At 50.6% G+C, this 24,417-nt stretch overlaps 5 protein-coding genes across 5 annotated transcripts; all 5 read right to left on the reverse strand.

Moving 5' to 3' along the window:
• Positions 1 to 51: 51 nt before the first annotated feature.
• Positions 52 to 5,136, reverse strand: PFICI_02416 (uncharacterized protein; the record flags this gene model as incomplete). Its single annotated transcript, XM_007830997.1, has 1 exon — positions 52 to 5,136. The coding sequence occupies one exon, from the start codon at positions 5,134 to 5,136 to the stop codon at positions 52 to 54; it is 5,085 nt and encodes a 1,694-aa protein (XP_007829188.1).
• An 899-nt stretch (positions 5,137 to 6,035) lies between these two features.
• On the reverse strand, positions 6,036 to 9,394 carry PFICI_02417 (uncharacterized protein; the record flags this gene model as incomplete). The annotated part of the gene is made up of 2 exons (XM_007830998.1): positions 6,036 to 6,753; positions 6,807 to 9,394. The coding sequence occupies 2 exons, from the start codon at positions 9,392 to 9,394 to the stop codon at positions 6,036 to 6,038; spliced, it is 3,306 nt and encodes a 1,101-aa protein (XP_007829189.1).
• A 1,654-nt stretch (positions 9,395 to 11,048) lies between these two features.
• PFICI_02418 (uncharacterized protein) lies at positions 11,049 to 12,477 on the reverse strand (the record flags this gene model as incomplete). The annotated part of the gene is made up of 3 exons (XM_007830999.1): positions 11,049 to 11,114; positions 11,201 to 11,746; positions 11,803 to 12,477. The coding sequence occupies 3 exons, from the start codon at positions 12,475 to 12,477 to the stop codon at positions 11,049 to 11,051; spliced, it is 1,287 nt and encodes a 428-aa protein (XP_007829190.1).
• A 3,885-nt stretch (positions 12,478 to 16,362) lies between these two features.
• On the reverse strand, positions 16,363 to 17,536 carry PFICI_02419 (uncharacterized protein; the record flags this gene model as incomplete). Its single annotated transcript, XM_007831000.1, has 4 exons — positions 16,363 to 16,403; positions 16,641 to 16,840; positions 16,984 to 17,378; positions 17,480 to 17,536. 4 exons carry the CDS (start codon positions 17,534 to 17,536, stop codon positions 16,363 to 16,365), a joined length of 693 nt encoding a protein of 230 aa, XP_007829191.1.
• A 2,392-nt stretch (positions 17,537 to 19,928) lies between these two features.
• PFICI_02420 (uncharacterized protein) lies at positions 19,929 to 21,740 on the reverse strand (the record flags this gene model as incomplete). The annotated part of the gene is made up of 2 exons (XM_007831001.1): positions 19,929 to 20,213; positions 20,280 to 21,740. The coding sequence occupies 2 exons, from the start codon at positions 21,738 to 21,740 to the stop codon at positions 19,929 to 19,931; spliced, it is 1,746 nt and encodes a 581-aa protein (XP_007829192.1).
• Between the last annotated feature and the right edge of the window lie 2,677 nt (positions 21,741 to 24,417).

Raw genomic sequence — 24,417 nt, forward strand, 5'->3', positions numbered from 1 at the left:
CGCTCCTCGGTTTTAGGTAATTGCTTTGCTACATCATCTACCACCATTCTGTTACTCTTCGAGATAGTCTGCCAGGAATTCTTCCAAGGCCTTACCACGGCCTCGGACCCATTCTGCTGGAGAATCCACCCATGGCTCGTAAACGCCTCTGATCGCATCGAGTTCTTCTTGACCTGCCTGTGCCTTTGGCTTGGATCGCGCAAAGCCACGAATCAACTCATCTATAACGAGTATCTTGAGCTTGTCCGCCATCTTTGGCCGTTTTGCATCCACCCTTTTCACAAAGGCAAGACCTATAGGGAGCCATTGCTCACTTGCCCATCCGTTCGTGGCAACCCGACTCAGGTTTTCATCCCATCTCTCATGATAGGGCACGTCATCTGCCACCAGCTCGTCAATCAAATCAGAATACTCGGCCACAAACATGCTCACTTCCTCCTGTGACGGTGTCTGATCCCGGGTTGGGTACACTCCCTTCAGCACCATTGTCTTGATCGCCAACACTCGTGGAAGCTCGTCCGGACTTCTGTCTGGGTTGTGCTGCCATTCTTCTGTTCTCAGGCCTTCGACGTCTTTAATGGCCTTGTCCAGCACCGGAAGGCAGTTGATTTTCCACTGATCTTGCTTCTTCGAATTCGGCGTCCCGATGAAAGTAATCAGTGTCTCAAAACCGCCGACGTCAGAGCTGTTGACGCAATCGGTCAGAAGCTGATTCAGGAATACCTGGAGTCTTTTGATAGTCTCCTCTTCAGCTTTGGCATCAATATCGAGCAAAACTCCGACAAACTGATTGAGAGCTTCATGAGTTCCAGGACCTAACACCGTCTTCTTGGTTCGGCGGCCGCCGGAAGCAGACAGAGTCATGGCGCGAATACCTTGGCCCGGATAACTAGCCCGCCCACCCCGGCCGCCACGGCCAGAACGAAAACCACCCCGACCAACTCCGGGAACACGCCGAATGACTTGGGTAGTGTCGGTGCCATCCCAGAGATGAAGCCAGTGCTTGCCTCCATTGGACCCGAGAACATCCTTTTCACTCTTCACTGCTCCAACTGCCGCCCATAGATCCTTGTCGGGATGCATTTTGACGAACAGATAGTCCCTTAGCAGCTCAAAATTGACCTTATTTCGTGCTTGCGGAACTTCGCACCAGAGCGTCAGCAATAGCTCGGGCTTCACTGGCATCGCAGGAAGAGTGCATGCTGCGATATTGAGCTTCTGTCTTTTCACAAATAGGGTATTCCAACGGGCATTCTCCGAAGCAGATCTTTCGCAGATTGGAAGGAGGATGCGCGTGATCCACTCGGCGTACTCGGGGGTCTCTTTTGACCATCGATCCGCTGCTCTGACCAAGAAGTCAAGAATCTCAGGCAGTTGATCAATGGGTAGTGCATCGTACAACTCTGGCAAAGGCCCGTCGCCATTCTCGGCCTGGAGCCAGTCTCTCTCCGTTGGCGGGGCTCGCTCATTGATGGAAGATACAATCGGTATGACATGCTTCTCAAGAGCCTCGTAGATTCGATTCTTGAGTTTCGACTGCTTCGTTCTCTCCAACGTATTGATGAGACTTGATACAATTGCATATCGAACATCCGGATGCGGAGAGCTGTTCAACAAGGTGCCGAGTACATCACAGGCAGTAGACTGATCAATGAAGCAGGCATCGTCGAGTATTTGCGCCAACATCTTGATACTGCTCACCTTAACATGAGCTGGCGGGGCCTCTTCTTCTGCTGCTTGTGCCTCGTCCAACGGCTTTGGCACAGACGACTTGTCTTTGGAGTTTTCCCTCTCGGCTCTCTTCTTGGAATTATGTGCGACGAGTTGCTCGTGCCGCTGGTACATTTTGGCAGAGACTTCGGTCATCAAAGCCGAGGCGTTGGCAGCCGACAGTCGGTGGAGGAACCCGATGTTGAGCAGGCGACGATGCCAGGAGCTATCATCATTCCGATCTAGCACCACATGCTGGACCAGTTGACTCGCAATTCGAGGACAATCGCCGCTTACAAGCATTCTGATAAGTGCCATTGTCGTTCTTAGGAGATCGGGGTCCTTTTTCTCATCACTGTCCAATCTTTGCGTGACCGACAGAGCAAGCTTGTGCAGCATCGAAACGGGAATTTGCAATCCCATTTGGGATAGCATGCTAATTGGACGACTGGCATTTTCGTTCTTGTAGGCCTCGAGAAATTCCTGGTCGAGATAGAGTCCTGGGTACCGGGGGTCGGCTTGTGCTGGGAAAGGCTTCAACAATAATGAAGAATCAGAGCCGTATTTGGTGTTGATATACGCAATGGCTGCGGCAATCAGCGCTTCTCTACGTTGCGGAGTCGATGAATCGAGGTTAGACCATTCTGGCTTTTTACGTGGAGATGGCGTCATCTGGGGGGTGACATCTTTGAATTTCGAGTAAATCGTCGGTTCACCATGACTTACGTTCCAAAGTGCATGATCGAGACAGATTTGTGGCAAGATCCGCGAGGAAGTCTTGGTGGGCTTTCTTCCTGCCAGCCAAGGTGCCCATTCAGCAGGATTACCATTGACATCAGGCTCAGGCAAGTCTGTGGCTGTTACCTCGGTGTCTGGACCAAGACCCAGCCTACTGAGATCCTTTTCCATGTCTGGAATGTTGGTCTTGTTACAGTAATAGTCTCTCCAGAATGCGGTAGCCTCTGCGTCGTTCAGGCGTCTCTCCAGTGGCGTGCTCGTGCTCGAGAATAGACCATTGGCATGTTTCCAAGCCTTACGCAGCCTTTCATCGCGGTCTGCTTGATCTTTGGCTGCACACAAGTAATGTGAAAGGGCAAATTTATAGCTTTCTTGGAATTGTCCAATAGCTTCTCGAATTTCTTGGTCCTCCTCGGAATAGTCAGTTGGGATTTGCTCCAACATGCCCAATGGACAGAACACGACAGCTTCGCAGCGACTCTCCAAATAAGGCATTCTAGGCATATTGAAGTCTTCAGCGCGAAGGTTTGCGCAAAGATTTTGAACTGGAAGACCACGAGGCCAGGGACCGCTAATATCGGTAGTTGCAGGGTGGATGGTGGGTCGAAAATCCCTCCAAAGCTCGTCTCGCCTTTGAGCTATCTCGTCCAAGAACATACCAGTGCAAGAAGATGGTGTCTCAACGCTCCACTGACTTTTGAAAGGACCACAGCTTGAATTGAGACGCAACTCCTTGTTCTGTTCTTGCAATAAGAAACGCTCTGATTTGAGAAGAAACTCCATGGTAGGCTCCCAGATATGGTGCATGATATCGCCATCAGAGAATTTGTAGTGGTTTTGCAGCGTCTGCGTTCGTCTAATTCGTTCCTGCAAGACGTTCGGGAGTAGATTGGTAACCGAGCTCCAGTGGTATAATTGAAAGAAAGGTTCCTGAATGCCCATTGCCGCCGTTTCGAGCAAGCCGAAGATGATGTCGTCGCTCTGTTTGACCTTTTCACTGATCTCTGAAAGCTGAGGAAGCTGACCATGGGTGTGAGACGGTATGCCACTGAGTAGATCATTGACCATATCGTGATCCAGAGGTCCGTATTGGTAAAGGTACTCTACAGTGTTTTGATCGCGATTGAAGCGACGGGCCCATGTCAGTGTCTCGGAAACCAAATTCAGTGATTTTGCGGCAATGCAGAGATCTAGTGCAGATTTTGCATTTTGGCCACGTGCGTTGGGATCACGGGAGTTTGAGGCCTTCTTCTTGCGTTCGGCCACCTCCTTCTGCACAGCGGGGAACCACGAAGCTTCCTCATCTGGATAAGCGCTCATTTGTGACTCGAGAGAGGCAGAAACAATATGCAAATCGAGGGAGTTGTAGTTCTTGCTCATGTAGGACCGCACTCTGGAAGGGAGCAGGCTATCGCCAAACATGGTGAATTTATCGTCGTCCGGAAGGATCCGCCAAAGTCTTCTGAACAGGCGCAGCGCAGAAGAACGATCGAGCAAGGAAAATAGATCGACGGGCCACTTGCTGTACAAACTTGCCAACTTGTCGTTGTCGGCGTCTGTCTCAATGCTGATATCCACCTTCCAGCCAGGAGCATGAAGCAGAATCAAGCGGAGCAGATCAAATCTCATTTTCTTTTCGACATTTGACATTAATTGCAGCACTGTGCGAAAATTGTTGTGGCCTTTGGACGGGAGCAAGGCAGCAAGGCTAATCAAAAGCTCGTTGGCCTGACTGTCATTGGGAGACCGCCGCTTCAGATAGGCCGCAAAGTAGAGCGGCAAGAATGAACCACTGATCTCTTTAGATACCATTGGCTCTTTCGCAGCACAATCTATAGCTAGGCGAAGAACATGTGCAATGGACTTGCGGTCGTGAGATCTGCGTAGTCGAGTCAAGGTTGGTTGAACCAGCCCCGACATGACTTTGTCGCCATTGAAGTGCAGGACTGACTGATCACTAGCGATACGCTCCAGGACAATCAGACTGAAGCGGCGGCTGTTCTTGAATAGGTGCCTGTACTCGGTGATCTGTTTGCGTTTGCTCTCGTCGGCCTCAAAAATGGCCGTTAAAGCAGTTTCTTCATACGAAGGACCATGCACGGTGATAAACTTGCGTCCAGGCTTGCGATCTCCAGTGTCATCTAGCACCTTGTCGGCGGTGCACGAAGGCAACAGACGCCGGTAACACCATTTCAACGGACGTTCATCGGGATTTTGAGAATTGCCATTTCCTGTCAGGGTATCGTAGAGCTGTGTGACGGCTTGCTGGCGCTGTGTCAATCCGCTAGGGGCTAAGGCAGAGAAGCTGATGGTCTCACACATCGTGGAGACATGCTGGACGCTAAAAGTCGCCAACAGCTCTGACAAGCCTTGAACACCACCAACAGCGTCCCAGATGGCTGCAAATGTGTCGTCTTTTCGCAGCCACTTGCCGAATCGTCGGATGGCGGTAAGACGGGCGCAGTTGGAAACATCTTGGCGGAGGGCAGCTACAATGGCATCTGCACTCTTGCACACTCCCATCCAAACATGGAAGACATTGGGGGCTATCGAGCCGGACTCGATCGAGCTCAGGAGATGATTCGAAATGCTTTCCCAGCTGCGTGACTCGAGCTGCTTTTGCAGGAACCGAGCTTGTTGGGCTGGTGTATTGCTGCGAAGGATCTTGTTGTCGATGAGGGACGACATGACTGCACTCTAGACTCTAGTCCCTCAGCATGGCCAAAGGGAGGCGGTGGCAGAAATCAAACCACTCAATCGTCGAGACAAACGAGTGAAATGAGTTCAACGAATATCTGGGTAGGTATTACACACGGCAGGTACGCCTGATATTTATTCAAGAGCTGTCGGTCGAGGAAACTGCCAGCCAATTAATTGGACTGTTGGCTCCAGCTTCTCCAGCTTGGCTAGGTTAGTCTGTTTAGTCACGCCGAACAGGCACCACTCCGTCATTTTCGACAATCCTAAGGCTCGAACCCGGCGAGCTGAATTTAGTCATGTATGTTTTGTGGGGAATCGAGTGGCACAATGTACAAGGTATCATATGAAATTTGAATATTAATATGGCGCAATCTGTTGATGCTAGAAACAAAGAGGTGAAAGGTTTTTGTAGGTAGTGATCCGAACAAAGGCTACACCTTAACACAATATCTAGGATTGCATGTTGAGAACGATTACTAGGTGTAGGTGCTAGTATTCCACTCTGATAACTGTAAACACAGTACTAGAGCTCCGATAAATTGAGAATCCCCAACCAAACACGATCAAAATACATATTGCCAAAACAAGACTTGAAAACATTGAGCCAGACATTGATGGTGATGGTTGAAAATGAATTGCATTGCGCCTACCGTCTATATGTGTCATTATAATAACGCCTCTAAGTTCCCCATCTTTGTATGTCAATGTGGCTCGAGTCTATCATGAATGCGGTTTCGTCTAAAATCCAACGCACTCGCTACTTCTAAAGCCAGGTTCATTCATCCATTGGTTTTCTAAAAACCCAGGCCCTTTCATCTCAATTTCGCATGCACAGGTCGCCGTTTTTTTTGGTTTATTCGTCCTCTTCCTCTTCCTCTGTATGGCCATTACTCTTCATCATCAGTGTCAGCGGGGTGGGGAGTGCCCTTGGGGCTGTTGAGCCACTCAATGTGTCTCAAACGTCTCCGCACCTCCTGCTCCTTGAGCTCCTTCTTGGTCTTCTTCTTCTTCTTCTTGGCACGGAACTTTAGCGGCGTATCGTCCTCAGCGCCGCTGTTGACCGCACTACTGACAACACTGCTGGCTGCAGTGCTAGCCACAGCGCTGTTCAGCCCAGATCCCGGTCGCGAATCTTCGAGGGAAAGCATGTTGGCGCCCTTAATGACCATCTTTCCATCGTTGACATGCCACTGCTCGTTGGACAGGGCGCCAACAAACTCCTCGTTGTGAGAAATCATGACGACACCACCCCTGAAGGTTCGAATGGCCATAGCAAGACCACCCATCGAGTCTCGGTCCAAGAAGTTAGTAGGCTCGTCCAGAACCAACAAGTGGGGGTTGTTCCACATGGCACCAGCAATGACAACCTTGACCTTTTGTCCTCCGGACAGCGAGCCAATCTCGTTGTGGTTGGCGATCTCGGGATCAAGACCAAGATCCTCAAAGTGCTTCGAGATGACCTTGGGCTGCAGCTCACGATAACCGAGACCCTCACGAGATGCCTCGTGGTCGTCGAACTCTTGAATGAGCTTGTCAAAGCCCCACTCAAGAAGTGTCTCGCGAGAGACTTGTGTGTTGTACTTGGGGAGCGTGAATCTCCATTTTCTGGACATTTTGGTCAGCAGGACTCATTCAACGCGGCTGAAAGAAAAGCTTACACTTCGTATTGGAAAGACTTCTTCCACTTTTGTCGACCGACCAAGGCCTCGATCTGCCTCTCGCCCTTGCCATCGCCAAGATCGATTTTCTTGTCCATCTGCTCCTTGTCCTTGTCGGAAAGGATACGAGTCTGCTTCAAGAAAACTTCGCGGTCGTCTCCATTGGCGTATCTCCATTGTAGGTACTGGTTAGGCGTCTTCTCGAGATGCATTTCGACGTGCTCCAGGGCGTGCTGCTTGATGTATCCGATACGCAGGTTGGGGTGCTTCTCAACGCGTCCGGTGGTGGGAACGGTCTCGCCAGTCAACATCTTGATCAAGGTGGATTTACCTGCACCGTTCGGGCCAATGACAGCAATTCTCGAAGATAGAGTGAGTCGGCAAGAGACGTCGGAAAGTTGGACCTTGGTAGCGCCGGGGTACTTGTAAGAACAGTTGGACATGCGGATGATAGCGGCAGTCTGCGACTTGACTCCACTGAGGATACCCGGAGGAGGGAACTTGAACTGCACCGTCGTGGCGGCAAGCTCATAGTAGGCCTTGGCCTCTGGCTTTACCTTGACAAAAGCAGCCAGGTTACCCTTGTAGCAGGCAAGCTTCTTGCCAGGCTCGTAGTGGTAGATGTCAGTGGTGACGTTATCCAAGAATCCAGAGTCGTGGGATACGATCAAACTGGTAATCTCAGTGTGCGTCTTGAGGTAGTTCTCGAGCCATGCGATGTTTGCAACGTCCAAGTGGTTAGTAGGTTCGTCCAGCAAGAGAACGTCAGCCTTTTGCAGCATGGCCCTAGCCAGAGCCAGCTTCATCTTCCAACCTCCAGACAAGGACCCAACCTTCTCGGACTGGCGACCTTCAGGGCCAGCAGTGAAACCGAACTCGGCCAAGACTTCCGAGATACGTTCACGACCTTCCGATGCAATAGTAGGATCTTTGACCATAAAATCCAGGATGGTGATGTCAGCATCCTCACCCTGGTTGTGCTCCACATAACATGTTCGCAAAACGTCCTGGGGCGGGAAACCTTCTAGCTTGCCGTTGGCAATACTCTTCATCAAAGTAGACTTTCCAGCACCGTTTCGGCCGCAGAGACCGTACCGGTGACCCTTGAGAAGGCGCAGGTTGGTGTGAGAAAGCAGAAGCATACCACCGTATGCCAGTGAGAAGTCTGCGTTGACGATCTCAGTCTCGCCGTCGTCCTCCTTTTCCGGAACTCCGTACTTGCGCTGGTCCTCCTCGAGGAAGTGTTGCTGGACTGCGGCGCCAACAGGCTCACTGGGCTCGTTCTTCATGGCGTCCTTCAGGTAAGGGGCAATTCTATCCTCAATGCGCTGGATCTGGCGGTGGTTGACGTCCTCAACAACCATGTCGCAAATGTAGACACGCTCGTCTTCGGCAATGACATCCAGTGGACCGACAGCCTTCTTGATCTCAGGGCCAAGAACCTTCCAGACATCATCCACGCTCGTTCTCTCGACGACGGCCTCGTCGTTGCTCATGGCTTTGTCCATGACGTCGAGGGCCCGCTGAGCCAGTTCACGCACTTCGGGAAGAGATGCGCGGTCAAGAACACTCTTGACACCAGGCTGCAGCTTAGGCAAGAAAGTACGAGCCTCGATAGGATCGTGCACAAGCTTGGTCAAATTCTCGGTAATAACGACACTCTGGCGAAGGACTTCCTGAGTTGTAGATGGGTTGTTGAGAGTACGCTCCAGGAAAGGGGTAAGGAGCGCAAGAACGGGCGAAGTGACGATAGCGACAAAGGTTGTCTGAGACAGGGCGTGGATAGCCTTTTGCAGGGTCTGCGTCGAGGGGTGGTGCATGGTGTCGATGAGTAGAGGGATTCTCGGGGCAACATCATCGTTGGAGAGCAGGGCGGTGAGAGATGTCATGGTGGCAACGGCTTGCTTCTCGACCTCGGCCTTGAGGTCGTGCATGTCTCCCTCGACAATGGGGATGAGACTAGCAAGCTTGGCACCCATGGCCTCGCGAAGCAGGTCCTTCTCCAATGCCTCCTCCTTTGTGCATCCAATTTCCATCTTGGACTTGTCAGCGATCTTCTGAATCAGCTTGAGAGCGCCGACACGTCCTTGCCACTTGCCCGTCTTCTTGGAGAGATAGGCAGTGAGAGCAGGAAGTAGACCGACGACGAGGGCCTCGGCGCCCAGGCAGCGGAAGAGGGCATCGAGACCATATTGGGCAGCATCGCGCACGACGGCGCCCTTGTCGGAGAGGGCATCCAGAGCGCAACCGACCACACCATCTTGACGGCGGAGGAAGGAAACTTCACTCAGACGCTGCTTGGGAGTGATCCTTTCCAGGAGCGCACCGAGAAGGTTCTGAGCAGACTCGCGCTCGAGACCGCTCTTCTTGTTGGCGGCGCCAGTCTTGACCCTGTTGAGGACACCATATTCAATCAGACCCTGGTAGCCAACCGTGTTCAGGAGTTCGTCGCAGAGGGCGTAGGCTCGCTGGATGGACTCGTCAGAAGTCTTTGCGTTGAAGATGCTCTCGAGGAGTTCGACAAATGGCGGGGGAGGGGCCGACCCCGACTTCGATATCATTATCGGCGGCGATACGGGGTGAGGCATCGTGAACGAGTAGTGCGAATGAACGCAGCAGGAAGATGGGGAAACTTTTGAGGGGCAAAATCGAGTCTTTTTGCAATCAAGACTCGGCGCTGTGTACCAAAGATACAATCAGCAAGCACCCAGAAGAAGCCCGTCAACCAGGGCGAAAGTAGGGAAGGAAAATAGAATAATGTGAACAGAAAAGAGTTTTTTTTCGAAAATGGGAATCTCACTGCGCCAAATGTCAGAAATGCGAAATGTCAGAGGGGCGCCGCTTATCTGACAGGCGGCGCAATGCATCTGCCCCTCGAAATTTTTTTTTTCTCCCCTTCCCTTATCGGCGTTTGGGCAGACACATAGGAAAAAACGGATACGCCCCGGCCCCTCGCTTGGAGGCCTGGGCTTCGTCTTAGTTCGGGGCCAATAGCCAGCTGTGGTAGGTGGCTTTTCAGCGGCGGCCCACTAATGAGAAACACTAGATAATGATGGAGAGCGCAAGTGACGGCATGTTCTTTTAGTGGCCCGGGATTGGCTGGTTTTAATGTTGGTAATCCAACTGCATGTCTGAGAGGCATCTGGCGATTGATGCGTACGTAGGGCGACAGTGTCTTTTATTACTGACACCCATGAAACCTTAAGATCGAAGCAATACGCAGATAACCAATACAAAGATTGACTAGTTTTGAAGCGCGGCTTTGGTGTTGAACATCTTCCTCCTTGTTCGAAGCCACGAGATAAAGCAGCACTGAATTGAAACACCGAGGTATCTAACCTAGTACCTGATGCACCAAAACCGTCACATGCTCATTCCTCGTCCGAGTCCTGGGAAGATACACGTTGGGGTATCTATCTAGGTACCTTCGCTCTACCTTGGTAATCCGATCCATCCAGGTCCGCCTTCCTGGAATGATTGCAGCACGGCAGATCCATCAAAAAAAGCCTCCAAACGCCCGACGATGCTTTCTAAAATAAAAAACCTCACAATATTCCCCGATTCCCGAAGTCTTGTGCCTCCATCCCAGATGCCGCTAGAAAAAAAATACAATGATCCCAACCCGATTCTATTCGCGAGAGGCCGATACCTGTGCTGATGCGCGCCCATATCATTTCGAGCTGTCTTTCGCACCAGGTATCAAGCCATATGATACACCTGAGCCTCCTTGTCAATATTTCCAGGTCCATAATCCCTCGACTTGAACAGTATTTGCTGAAGGAGCTGAGAAAAAAGCCTCGGCAGTCCACCACTGCCCCGGAGCTGTCGCGCGAATGGGAGAGTGGCAACTGAACACAAGATCCTATAAACAGGATCCACAAGAGCACATCTTCGTGAAGTTCGTCCTGGGCCTCGTTTCTCAACGAGCCGGGCGTGCTGTCCGATGGGGAGCTGTAATATCCTCTATTTCCTGTCCGCCATTCCTGTATCGTCGGCCCGCAAAGAGCTGCATTGCTTCTCCGGTCGCTAGACGTTGATGGTGTTGTGTCCACGAATAGGTTGAGGCCGACGACGACGCTGTAAAGACTGCCCATCAACGATTCGACAAGGTATCTGTGGCTTGGTGCTTGTGGAGGTTGTGCTCGCAATGCCATATGCAGGTACAGATGGCTAGCATAGACCAATGCATCCGACAGGTCCATTGGCTTGTTGTATGCCATGGTTAAACTATTTTCATTCGTCTCAACCGGCGAGACCTGCGAGATTCTGTGGCTGTGAGACCGAATCATTTCCTCCAAACTGCACAGACTGTACTCGACCATATATATGCTGTCGCTAATTCGTCCCCGCTCCATTTTGAGGCTTTCTAGCTTTTCAAACTCAAAAGTGTTTACCGCTTGCGTTATCGAAAACATCAGCTCAAACAGGTCAATGGCCTCACGATTGTGTATGACGAGGCCGCCATCGAGGTGACTTGGTGCTAGGGCGTTGATCATCATGGACCGCGATACAAAACGATCGCAAGTGTCGAGAGCTGGTTCTAGTGTTGGTATGAAAGAAAAGGATAGCGGGCTTTGCGAAGCGGTTGCATAAGCAAAGTCGGCCCACGCCAGCGCGCGCTGAAGGAGAAGAGTGTGTCCAAAGACTTCGATACCGCCACGCAACTCCACCATTTTTCTCAACCCCTTTAAATGCGCCGCTGCCGCAGGGAGTGAGCCAATAAAGGCCTCGACGTGGACCAGCAGGGCTACGGATACGATGACGGCATCCGAAACCGTAGCATCACCCTTTCCCTCGACCACCAGTCGTTTGTTGATAGACTTGATGGTCTCATACCGATGGAAGTCTATCGTCGTCATATCGTCCCAGTCAACCAAGGCACAGTGCATCGCCGCTGCCAGGCCCATGAATCCGTGAGTCATGGCTGGGTCGATAGTGATCTTTCAAGGAAATCGTGAGCCATGACAGAAGGACATGCCCCTGATAGAGAACTTACAAAATCAAACCAATCTCCATCCGGGTTCATGGCGTGGCCGAGGGCTAGAAAACTGGAGCGATAAGTCTTGATATATTCTGGCGTATCATTTTGATCAAACCATTGCTGCACAAACTTTCCCTGTGCTGAAAGACATATACTCGTCATCCATCTGAACAGCTTTTCCGTTAGAGACGTTGTTCGGATGGGCAGCACAGAAAATGCAGGCAGATGTGACGCCACGATGAGGCCAAGTCCGTTGTCAGTTGGCATGTCGCTCTGGTAACCATCCTGCCTCTGCTCAATCTTGATTTCACTGATGAGTTCATCATAGGTGGTCCCTTCTGCATCAGTTGACGTCGGACTAGCTGCTGGGAGCAGATGCTGTGAATCTGTGGGCAAATGTGTCGATGAGGTGTCGCTAGGGCTTGCCTCGCTTCGAGGAGAAGAAGACTTTGGTGGTGTATATCTATGGGCAGATGACGAAGGCCTCTGATTCACCCGAAATTTGGAAACACGTTCCTTCTGAGATGCTCTCTTTGGCGTTGCAGACTGTCTCGCCGAAGGCTCGTTGGGTAACTTCTGGCGCCTTGCGTGTGACCGTACTCTTTTCCTCGTCTCATCATCCCGCTTGATTGTATTCACCGAGGTGATGAACTGAAAACCAGTGACTCCCATTGTTGTCGGCGAAGTCATGGTTACCTGTTGCACATGGCATCGAGTCTATGTTGTTGAAGACCCGAGATTGCCCAGCTGCCTCTTGCCACGGGTCGAAGGCGCTTATCGGGGATATTTGAAGGTACCGGAAATAGAATAAGTCTACAGATGACGGAGAGACGCTGGGGACACCCAAGGGCCTCTTATTGGTTCTCTACGGCCAGGCCATCACGGGGGAGGCACCGCCTCAATAAGTATGCATGTTGAGCTTGAAAGTTGCATTGGACGGCAATGCAAGGATCGCCGCGACCACTTTTCTTTCGCTGCTACGCACCCGCACTATTGCGCACAAGTCTGGTCGCATCCGGCCTGCCGAACACCCCCCATCGAGGAGCAATAACGCCTACCAGGCCTACCTTGACCCTTGGCCTACCTGGGTTGGGTTTGGCAGATCGCCCATGTCAGCACTTGGGTGGGTGCCCCTAGGGGCTTGATCCAGTGATCCCCCCCACTAACGGGCGGCAGCAACACCCCGAACGAACGGCTTATAATATCATGACAGGGCTTACCTGGTAGATACTCCCACTTCATTACATAGTCGTATCTGATCTGGCCGCCCGCATCAGCCTGCCATCGAGCCCAGAACTCGACAGCAAAAAATCATTTCGCCTAATCTTTCCTGGTAGTTTCCGTAGAATCAACTCAGTTCGGCTGAAGACTCTCAACCGAGTTACTGGGGGATGGCTTCATGGGCATGTCCGACCTCAAACCCACACGTCACTTTGGTGAAATACTGACAGAGCATGTAGGTACTGCAAGCAAGGTTCTGCCTCCTGCGGCGTGTCCGGACCAATTGGCAAGTAACAGAATCCTACCAACGGCCATGCCTATTATAGCACTGTGGTCTCTTCAGTTGCATTTCGCCGCGGGAGGAACATGTTTTGCCCCCGACTTGCGATGAAAATGTTTCGTTTCAATTGTCGAAGGAAAAAAGAAAGAAAAGAAACAACTGGCACAGTAGTTGCAGCCGAGTTCGTCTGAACTCTTCAACAAGACAGGCATCACAGACTGCAAGGGTCCAATGTTCAGCTAACTCAATAGTACACGCCAATCTCATTGTCCATTTTAGGAAATGTTGATTTTTCTTCGGCCCAGATCGTGCCCGGGACGCTAAAGTGCATCGCCCCCCCAGCCTGTAGTATCGCCAATTCGACAACCTCCATCGCGCGCGATATGGCGGCTATCGCTACGGCTGACATAAAATCTCCGAATTCCAGATCAAAAGGTTTGTAATCATTTGACATTGTGGGCGTCTCTTTTGCTACACGGCGTGCCCCTTGCATGATGATATTGGGGCCTCTGGAGGATAGCCCTGGTCAGGATGGCTGTTCGTCCAACGTCGAGCATGTGAAGACTAGGCACTCCATCATTCAACTTCCCAGGGTCAACATCATGACCCCATTCGAATTACATCGAAGATGCGATTCTCACCAAAGAAAAGAAAAATCCCCCTTCGCTTGCTGGATCTCTGACGGTGGATTGACTGCACGTTCTGCTCAATGTCATGGAATTAAACGGCCCCGTGGAAGCATAGCCATTATGTCTATATTTAAATGATATGATCGCGATCCTTCGGAGTAGTCAAAAGAGGCTATGCCTTTTCCCGAACTCAACTAAACATTGGCTTGTCTACCAGCATGTTTCATGGCATGGAACGAGACCATAACAGGAATATAGTACTCCAGTTACCGATTGGCGACTAACAAAGAGTCGAAAGAACAGCAGGGCTACAGGCTGCGATGAAGACGCACCGAACACCGACATCAATGGTTGGCTCAAGCTCGAACATACATGCTTGACATTCTCTCCAGCGGCAACCGCTACAGTCATCCTAGGTTGTCTCAGCGAGGCTCTAGGTGGTGGTGTCCGCCTACTATTGCAAATCTGCTGTCAACACGCTTCTGCCGCTCGGCTGCGTCCGAAAGGAGTGTGGTCATATATGCATGGAAGGTCAAGCGCATGAACGGCGATCGTCAAGGTTGAAAATCCTTGAATATACTGCTTGCTGCAAGAGTACTGTAACGTTTCTTAGGCATGCCTGTAAATGATTTCACCCGCAAGGTTGCCTAAGATGTCACCGAGAAAGAAACCCCCAGGCTCTCCTCGAAGGGGCCAACGGCCAACGCCCTGCGTCACTGGACGTTGCACCACAAGGCTTCGACATGATCATTCTGCTGGATCATGATAACAGCGCAATGGGAAGGTGCGAATACTGCAAGACATTGGTCTCGGGACAGCCTGGTAGTGATCACAGGCTTTGGACGTTGCTTGGTGGGGAACTCTACCATCTTCCATGCAGATAGTGCTGACAGGAATTAAGATTCCGTGCCCTTGACCCGCAGAGCTAGACAGATCACTTCCGGAGCAGCCTGTCGCTCTCATTGAGGAGTCAGTCCTGAAACATTTGGGCTTAATAGACGACGTGCTCCTCCGGAGACGCCTAGGCGAATACTGGAGTTTTATATTCCGTCCAAAACTCGACGTAGTAAGCACCAATGTGCTTTCACTTGCCTGTGGAGTCCGGACCTACCTTTGACGATTTCTAATTATTTTTGTCTCGCATCAAAAGGTGACTCTATTAAAACTCCTACTGATCAGTTCTCTAAATACTCTCCATAGTCGAGGGAATCCTCGGGGTATGCCCTTGTCCTGGTCTATGCGTGGACCCAGTGGAAACGGGGCAACTTTTAGACTACTTGGCTACGGGTCTTCGCATGTTGCCCAATCACTGAGATTCTATCAGTCTGGGGTATGGCGAATGCTATTAGCATATGGAGATTGTTTGCGTTGACTACAAGTCTTGCATGGAGACAGTCATGTTCGTTGTGTCAAGCCTCCCGCGCAAGATGAGGGACCAGCCATCCCACTTACACACCACCACCATCTGGGAACGAGACCCCAAATCGAATAGACACACGCCACATGATCTTTGAGTGGTTGTGTATTTTGCTGGTGTGGTCTACCTACACGCCTGGAGACACATTCACCACAGTGGAGTGGCCGCAATCCAGTGCACGAGCCATGGATTGATCCTGTGATATGCGGCCGCCTGCATATTGAGACCCCCCTAATGACGCGAGATGTTTCTATCTTTACAACGATCCTAGCCAGTGATTTGGAAATTCCCGCCGTTGAACTAGTGCAAAACCTGGTGAAGAAGAAAAAGTGTGGAGAGCCGCTGCAAGTTGCTCAAAGGATTGACCGAAGTTCACCTGCCTTGGCATGCAGAGAAGGCTATCAGAAATGACCTTCCGTCTTTTGTCAGTCTATCGGTCGCTCAAGACGATTCCGCAGACTAGTTGCTTGTCTTGTTACCGATCGAACAAGTGATAAGATACCATGTCAGGTTACAAAGTGGTATGCTCGCATGTCGATCGGAGCCTTTGGGAGTATCTACTGGGTTGATCTACCTGCCTTTGCGCCTGTATGTCTCGGCAGGCATGTCGCTCTCATAGGACTCATGACAATCAAAACGATCATTGGAGGATCAGAGGACCAAAAAGACTGGGGCAGATTCTCATCACTTGGAGATATGATGACATGTTGAATTGTCAGTGCTATCTATTCATATGCAAGAGTCAAACTTCCGAAACATTACCAATGAAGGAAACAATATGCAGAGACAAGAAGAAAAGAAATACATGAAAGGTATCCCAGAGGCAGTGTATCCAACTTGCGAAGAAGACGGCCCCATAGCGCCTAAAAGCATCCTTCACGTTCTAAAGCCTGGAGTGGGATCGGATGCAATGATTGGATGGTATCACTCAGGCAAAACCGAGTCTTTCACTTTGCGATGACTCCATGATGGACATGAAATCGTACCCGAAAACTATATATTTGAAAAGGTGAGTGTGGCCATGTAACCTAGTACCAAGTCGGCGGCCCATCTGCCCAATGTCGGAGCACTACCATGTCAAGAGTCAGTAACATTTCCTTTCAAATATTCGAATGCGCAAAGAGGAGGCTCTGGGGAGCATGTTGGAGGCCCAAGATTGAAGAGCCAACATACTGCAAACGGCGACATTCGCCCCTTTTCTTCCTCTGTCTTTTTTTTTTTTTTTTTTTTTTGCTTTTGCTTTCAAGTGAAGATGAAGTGTATGGTATGCTAGGTAAAAGGAGAAATGGGAAAAGGTTTTGCTTACTGTTTTCAATTGCCTGCATCCATTCCCATTCAAAGCACGCACCTAGCTGGTCGGCCTCTTCTTGCGACGGGTCGCGTCCTCCCCACATCTCCCTTTTCCAAGCCTCGTTGTTGGAGTAATGCGGTATGAGACCACTATGAATTGATGAAGGGGTTAGCAGATTGTACTCGAGTACACGCTGGCTTGAAACATCCGAACAGCTTGTTCGGGTAGCTATAGGTGCAAACATTCCAACATGAGAGACGAGATTGGAACAACAAGATTGACAATGAAATAGAATATGAGGGGGAGTGAAAGCAGAGGTAATACTAAAGGGAATTAAAGGGAAATGTTGGAAACTCACTCATCTCGTATCTTGATCAAGCACAACCACGCCATGTTCCAGCTCCGATTCGACCCGGGGTCGCTCCGCACGCGGCGGACGGCCTCGGCGACCACGTCGGCGCTCATGGGGTAGTTGGGCGTGAGCCCGCGCAGCTCGACGAGGAACTGGTTGCCGACATAGTAGGACCAGGCGCTGGTCATGGGCGCCTGGAACGCCAGGGCCTCTTCCTCGGATTCGCAGCTCGCCGCCACTCTTTCAATGCGCCGCAGCTCCGTGAGGGTGTTGACACGGTGCGTCCGTAGTGACTCGATGAGTTGGGCATTGGAGGACTGCCGGGGGACAAGGTTGGAGGAGATTAGAACAATGAAACGGTCTAGATGAGATGGAAGGGAAATGTTCGTGGGCTCGCATTGCTATTGCCTCTGGTATGTTGTAGGCAGATGGAAACCCTCATGCTTGAATGTTGCCACGAGACTTTGAGAGGATAAGATACGAAGTAGAAATCAATACTTACTTGACTCGATCGGCTCTTCTTCCCGCTGTGGGAACTCCGACCTGACCTCGACGACATGTTTTTCAATGTGATGATTGACTTGTGAGTTTATAACAATGGTTTGGTAGAAGTTGAAGTGGATGGCTGGTAATGAAGCAATTCCGGCGCTGGAGGGTGTGGACTTCCTAATATATATGCTGGCAACTGTCTCGTTTCTCGTTTTCTGAAATTTTGAGATACTTGGAAGGTCCCGGAATGTGATTCACTCAATAGCTTCTCAGTCCTGTTCATGAATCGGCGGCTTCTGTCGAGTTCGGACTCGGATTGCTAGTCATCTTTGAACGTTTTATCCTCGAATCTGCAGCACTCGTAACCGTTCTAGACTCGATTGGACTGCAAAGAACTGCGTCTTTACCAGCGATTTCATCACAATCTCTTCTGCATGACTGCTGTCAGCAATCCTGTGGTGATCATCTGATATTATTTCGTCAGGCAGGAAACTGATTTGTGGTGGGATTGCCAGGTATGAAGTACTTTCAGAGAGTACAAGTCTCTCTGAATCTTTGATGAAGCAGGTTCAGCAGGCAGAACAGGCGTATATCATCTGAATCCAGAATGCTAAGGGCGCCAAGGGATACAGCCTAACCTGGGATCAACCTTCGTTGACTTGGTGACGATCGCGTTGAGGATGGCGAAGACATCAAAATGCCCATCGTGGCCTTTATTGGCGAACATTCTGGCAATGCAACAACGTGATTGAAGTAGGATTCCTACTCTATGAAGGATAGTGGCTGTCCTTGTAGACCAATGTGATCCGATCGAGTGCTTTATGGAGATTTCAACATTACCGCTTTGAATATCCCTTGTTCAATGTGGATCGAGTCAGTCATGGTGTTGAGGCTCATTGCTGCTACAGCGATGGAATCATATCATGCCAGCTAGCTGGGTATGGGAGTCACATCCATGTTTTGGCAGTCCCGAACTTAATCAGCCGTTCCTATTGGCTCATTTGCGCGGTTGAGTATTTCGAGTCCAATTCCCAGTTGATATGGACAGCGGCATATATCAAAAGGCAGAAGTGATCTACGAGACAACATTGAAATCGCGGAATTAGCCATCGTGAGATTTTAGCAAGGAGCCGAGCCATCCTCTCGGGACCGTTGATGGGCGCCACCAGGAAGAAGCACTGTATTCTTTCATTAATTTATTGTTATTGTTGTTACTAACAGGCTTGTTGCAGGTATTTGACGCAGATAATCGCGACCTCTCCTTGTGATTATTGCCACATGATGGAAAGCCCATGGTCGAGTATCAGATCATAACCTCTAACCTGGGCTCCATTCTGTATGGAACAGCCCTATGGTGGCTGCGCTAACAAACATATCATGTTGTTATTACCAACAGTGTGGATGCATGATTTATGATTCAGAACCACCAAGCCACGATGGGAGCAAAATGGGTTGTATGTCGGTCCCCCGCCGCGATCGGGGCCAGCCAAGAGTATGACGAACAATAGTCATTGAGAGGTGGCCGCTTCGGCTCTGCCACCTGACTCGGGCAAATCCATCTGCCTAAACATGTGCCTCACGCGTGGCGCCTATAGCGACTCTTGTTATTGTTGGTATGATCTGTATTGAGAGTGATGTCGAAATCTCCAAAAACCCTAGTAAATTGCTGACAATGGCGTCTGGCAGGAAGATGTTGGGTTTTTATGGGTAAGGTGAATATGCCCTTTCCGGCAAGGGGGTACGGGGTGCTCATGCCTGGGGGATTTGTCTGTTTGGCTACGTGCTTGGAAAAAAAAAAAAGCTTCAATCAAGGCAAGGTCTATCAAGCTCATCTGTTCGATACGTTATGATTGACTTCATCTCATGCCTGAGTTGATTTGCTTAACGACGATTGGGGCCCATGCGCGTGCTCAAATTTGGCATAGAGTTTCAAAGGAACCAGTAAGCGTGGCTGGCTATAAAGGATCACTTTCGGCAATAGTAATGCAGGGTGCCAATCATCGCCCGACAGGGAATCTTGGCTTTTCCGATGCAACGTTCCTTGTCCAAAAGACCAGATGGAGATTGAAGTTCAAGTTTTGGTTGCTTTCGTCAATCATATCGGCCTGAGCATAGTACGAGTTGATTACTTCAGATCTATACATGATCCTTTTTATGTCCGAAACTAAGATTGATGCCGAATAAAAATCATTTGAAAGGATCACGCCTTGACACAATGGGCCGTGGCTGTAAGCCTAGTGATGACACTTGGCCAATGATCATCGTGGCTGTTCCGCCATGGCAGTCGGGGATCACCTAAAGTGAGGCCATACGGCACACATGAGACGAGGTGGCAAAAATGGATCTGATTTGGACTGATACTTTGTTCTGCTGCTCATCAGAGAACTGTTCTAGAAAGACAGTGCGAATAGCTCATCTAGCGGAACGCGGCATGACCGCCATGATCATGAATTAATCAGATATCACCGAGCTTCCTCATCTTCCGAGTGGTCGTCTTCCTCTTCATATCCGTCGTCGGTACTCTCCAATCCTTCAGCATGGATAGCATAGCTGCCTAACCAGCCGGCGAGCGATATCCCTGCAAAGAGGCCCCATGCCAACGCCTCACCTTTGGGCTGCACGTTGATGGAGAGCGAGAAGAGACTGCCCGAGACAAAGGGCCCGAAGCTTCGACCAGCAGCCGAAAGAGTTTGCGCAATACCCTGCAACGTGCCCAGAGTGGCATGAGACGGGGCAGAATTGGTGATCTGGAGAACATTAGCAAGATAGTCCTACATGAAGATCCATGAACGTCTAAATCTGTGAAAGCTTACCAACAACATGACGCTCGAAAGCCCTCCGACGGCGCAAATGTTTTTGATGACCAGAATGAAGCCCATTTCCACATACAACCAAATCTTGCTATCTCCGAAGCCGAACGGAGGCGAAGACTCTCGATATCCGACCCAGGGCATAAGGGCCATGCTGATGGCGAATCCGAGTAGGGAGCCTCGATAGGTGCCAAGATTTCCCAACTTGGCCTTGATTGGTCTGAATGCGAAGAGTTGGAACAAGATTGTAAAGATTCCGGCGACAGAGAGTGACACGCCAATGACATCCGCATGCAATCCTCTGCCAGTCGGAGGTTTACCAGATGCAAAGAGCGGGTACAGACTGCTGAATGAGATGTTGGAGACTTGGAATACAAGATATGTAATCAACAATAGTATTGTGGTGCGGTTGGACAATTGTCGCCATGTGGCCGGATCCGAGGGGCCTTTTGCGTCGTCATCATCTTCGGCATCGTCTGAGCTGAGCAAACCGCTTTGCTCATCTGTCCCATCTAAAGCTCTACCATTTTGACCCTCTGGCGAATTGTCCAACGAGTGCTTCAGCTTGTTTTTTGTCCTCCTCATGCAACAACACAACCAATGCAGTTTCTCTTGCCAATCTGGCGCTGCTCCAGGCTCCTCCAGTGTTTCTTTGAACCAAAAGAACAGAACAATAACGCTTAGAGCTAGCAGAGATGCCCCCATAATGTTGGGTGCCAGGAACGGGTATGTGTCGCCAGCCACTTTGCCGACGAGCAGGCCACCGAGCGCAGGTCCGGTAATGCTGCCCAAACTGTAGACTACAGGCAACCAGGTAAAGGCTTTGCTCTGGTTGCTTCGATCCGTCAGTTCGCCCAAACATGTCGGTACGACTGCAGCATTGCCGTTCAGCAGCCCCATGGCCACATGCACCAGAACAATGTGCCAATATCGCGTGCAAAAGCCAAAGAGCATGAAGCAGCCGCACAACAATGACGTTCCCATGAGCATTACTGGTTTCCTGCCTATTATGTCGGAGAGGTATCCCCAGAGTAAATTTGTGGTAAGTTGTGCGAGTGCGAATGAAGACGCGAGCAGTCCAACGTATACGCCCACCCTCTCACTGTCGACGCCGGGGAAGGATGCCACCATGGCAGGCAAGTATGGCGATATCGAGTTGAGGGCCGTCTGCTCGGCCAGCGACAGAAGGGCAAGAAGGGCCAGCTGGGAGATTGGCAGAGGCGTGGCCGAAGAGTGCGCATCGGCGTTGAGGGAGGTGGACGAGGACGAGTTGGATTCGCGGCCTCGGTGGCCGGCGGTCTTGGGGGGAGGTGTCGGAAATGTGTGATAGTGCTGGGTCGTCGACTGCCTCCGCAATGTGCCAGACTTGCGCAGCGTGGACCGCAGAGTCGGCAATGGCGAGCCGGCACGGAATGAACCTCGCGATGTGAGCCGGGCAGGCGGCCGAGCCCTTCGGTTCTCCATGGTTTCGGGGCAGTCTGGGTTGTTGTCGTCGGTTCGGCGGGGAACTGCTTGTAGCTGCTCACTCGGCGCGGGGGACTTGAACGTCCGGGCGGGAACGTTTCTGAGGCGATTGGCCGGAGATCAAGTCGACATGTAGTTTTTTTCAATTCCCAATCTTGGAATCTTGTCGCATGCAATTGCTTTCCCCGATTGACGTTTTCGAAAATCGCTAGTCGGTAGAGTGTCGTTTCGTTTCCTCCACTGGTGGTTGGGGGTACGTCAGAGAGCTAGTCAAGGGCGGACCAATACCGGAAGCTCTCTCAAGCAGTAGGTAGTAAACGATGCCGTCACTAAACGATCGGCACTAGGTACCTAATGTATCTTAGATCTCTCGCTGCGGGTCGCTGCTTTTCTAGGCGATGCGAGCTAGCTAGCGATGAATCGTGGCGCGTCAACAGTACAAGCTCTCGTCGCTACTTACAAAGACAGAAAGGAAGGAAAAATGTGAGTTCAAATCATTAGAAAGCTTGGAAGATATAAACAAAACAAAGGAGAGTGAAGAAAAAACTTCTCATCTACTAATCCATTTGCCCACTTTCAAGCAGGGCTCTTCTGCCAGTAACATGCGAGGTAATTCAGAGCAAAAGCAGGCGGGGCTCAAGTCGCGTGGGACAAGGCGGAATGCTGATGACCTTTGCAATTCAAATGCTTCTCTTTGGCTACAAATTATTGACAGTCGCTATTCGCTCGCTCGCTCGCCTAAGTTAGTGTAGTAGTGTACAGGCTGGTCTGGTTACAGCACCATGTCCGTCCGTCCCGCCCTGCCACCATGCCATGGTTAGTTGCCAGGCTTCTTTTTTTTTTTTTTTCTTCCTCCCCTCTCCCTCCCCTTCGGCCAGGTCTAGGTCTGGCATTGCTAATCGCCGCTCTATCACCGAGGTCGTGCGAAGTCGCGCGATTGGGGGATCTTTTGCTCCGGCGTTGTAACCTTAATAGACGATGCATTTGCCAATTCTTCTTCAACTTCAGCATTATATTCTCAAGTCGCTCATACGGTTCGTGCGTAGTTGGACTCTTCAACACTAGATCCCCATTCGCATTTCACCCAGACTTGCGTTTCCTCCATTGTTTGTGACTGCATGTTAGACGGACATGGAACAACCTACTCCTCGCTAGGCGCATCACAAAGGACCACGCGCGCAATAGCACCGACGGCCTGCAATTTCATCTTAAATTACATTATGACTGCTGCTACTTGCGCGTACTGTGGGCGCGAGCAATCACTCATCATCTGCAACACAATCATAACTGCCATTTCATCCTCTCATTCTGCTGCTTATTCTACCAATCAAAGTATCCAGTCGTTGTACTGGACGTCTCAATGCGGTAGCTTCTGCTACGACTTCATTCAACAATTCTAGCGCCCGGGGCTGTGTTGATATGTCACGTCTCTCGAGCTCAGTGACGCGGTCGGAAAGCCGGGCAGGAATATCTTGCAGCGTCGCCGAGCGTCTCCTGTAGCGACACACTCTTTCCTTTTCTTGATTCAGGCGTGTTCTGGTCTTGGCCAGTTCTGATTCCAGCACCTCGATCTGCCGGATAAGCGCCATAACGTCTCGGGTAGTGTAATCCTGCTCCTCATGGCTGCCGAACCGCGAGAGAGCCCTCTCTAGCAGTTGCGAGAGGCTGGCGTGCTCGAGCCACCACCGACCAATTTGATCCACATGATTGCCCCTTGCGTCGTGGTCCCGGTTGGCGTGCGGAGCCAGGTGATGCCGCCACCGGTCGTAGGGACTTGTTTCCGGCGTGAAACGAGGTGCCGCTTCCGAGAAGACTCGTGCCGAGCTGGACGCGCCCAAAGACCCTGACACTCCGGATCTACGGCGAGATTGCCGTGTTCCAACGTCAGCCCGGTTGCTCTGCCAGCTTTGCCGACTTGACCTTGGACTGTATTCGTTCGTCAAAAGACAGGATCTTCCAATTGGTGAAATGAATCTTAGAGATACTTACCGCTCTGTAGAGACATGAGAGCGACGAGAGCGACTTGCACAATTCCCCATGCCAACCGATATATCAATACTTCCGCTTAATGCCAATGACAATCTTGAGAAAGTAGTTGGTCCGTCATTATAAGTTTTGACGCTGTCCATCTACTCATTGACGCTGTAGTTCATGTCCAAGACTCCAGGAGATATGTTTCGGGTACTGGTGTGAAATCCAGTCTAAACTTCGCATTCATTAGAGCATTCATGAGAAAGGTTTCTCTTCATTTTAGACACGCCGCCTCAGCGATAGCGCTGAGAAGAACACACAGACGAAGGATTGACTTGTGCTCCGTTTATTTTTAAGCTGTTGACATGCTTGTCTCGTTAAGCCATCGCCGTACCAAGACCTCCATGAGTGAAGCCAGGCGATATCTCTGTTCGGGAGTGGGGAAGTGGAACAGCCGTATGTTGAGACAGTCCCCTATAACATGACAAAGAAATGTTGCGGTGAAGCAGTTATGCACTCATTGGCAATCAGATTGTACATTTCACCCCCATTATTGTATCTAGACGGCCAGTGTCCCGATGAGTCTCTTTGCAACTCTCAGGTTCCCTCACGTCGTTATAATCACTGAATCTTGGCATTACAAGTTTTCATCATCAAAGGTGGACATTTGCAAGAATATTGTTGCTATTCTGATTTCATCCTCATA

Source organism: Pestalotiopsis fici, assembly GCF_000516985.1.
Source record: "Pestalotiopsis fici W106-1 unplaced genomic scaffold PFICI_Scf_2, whole genome shotgun sequence".
In the NCBI taxonomy this organism is placed as follows: Eukaryota; Fungi; Ascomycota; class Sordariomycetes; order Amphisphaeriales; family Sporocadaceae; genus Pestalotiopsis; species Pestalotiopsis fici.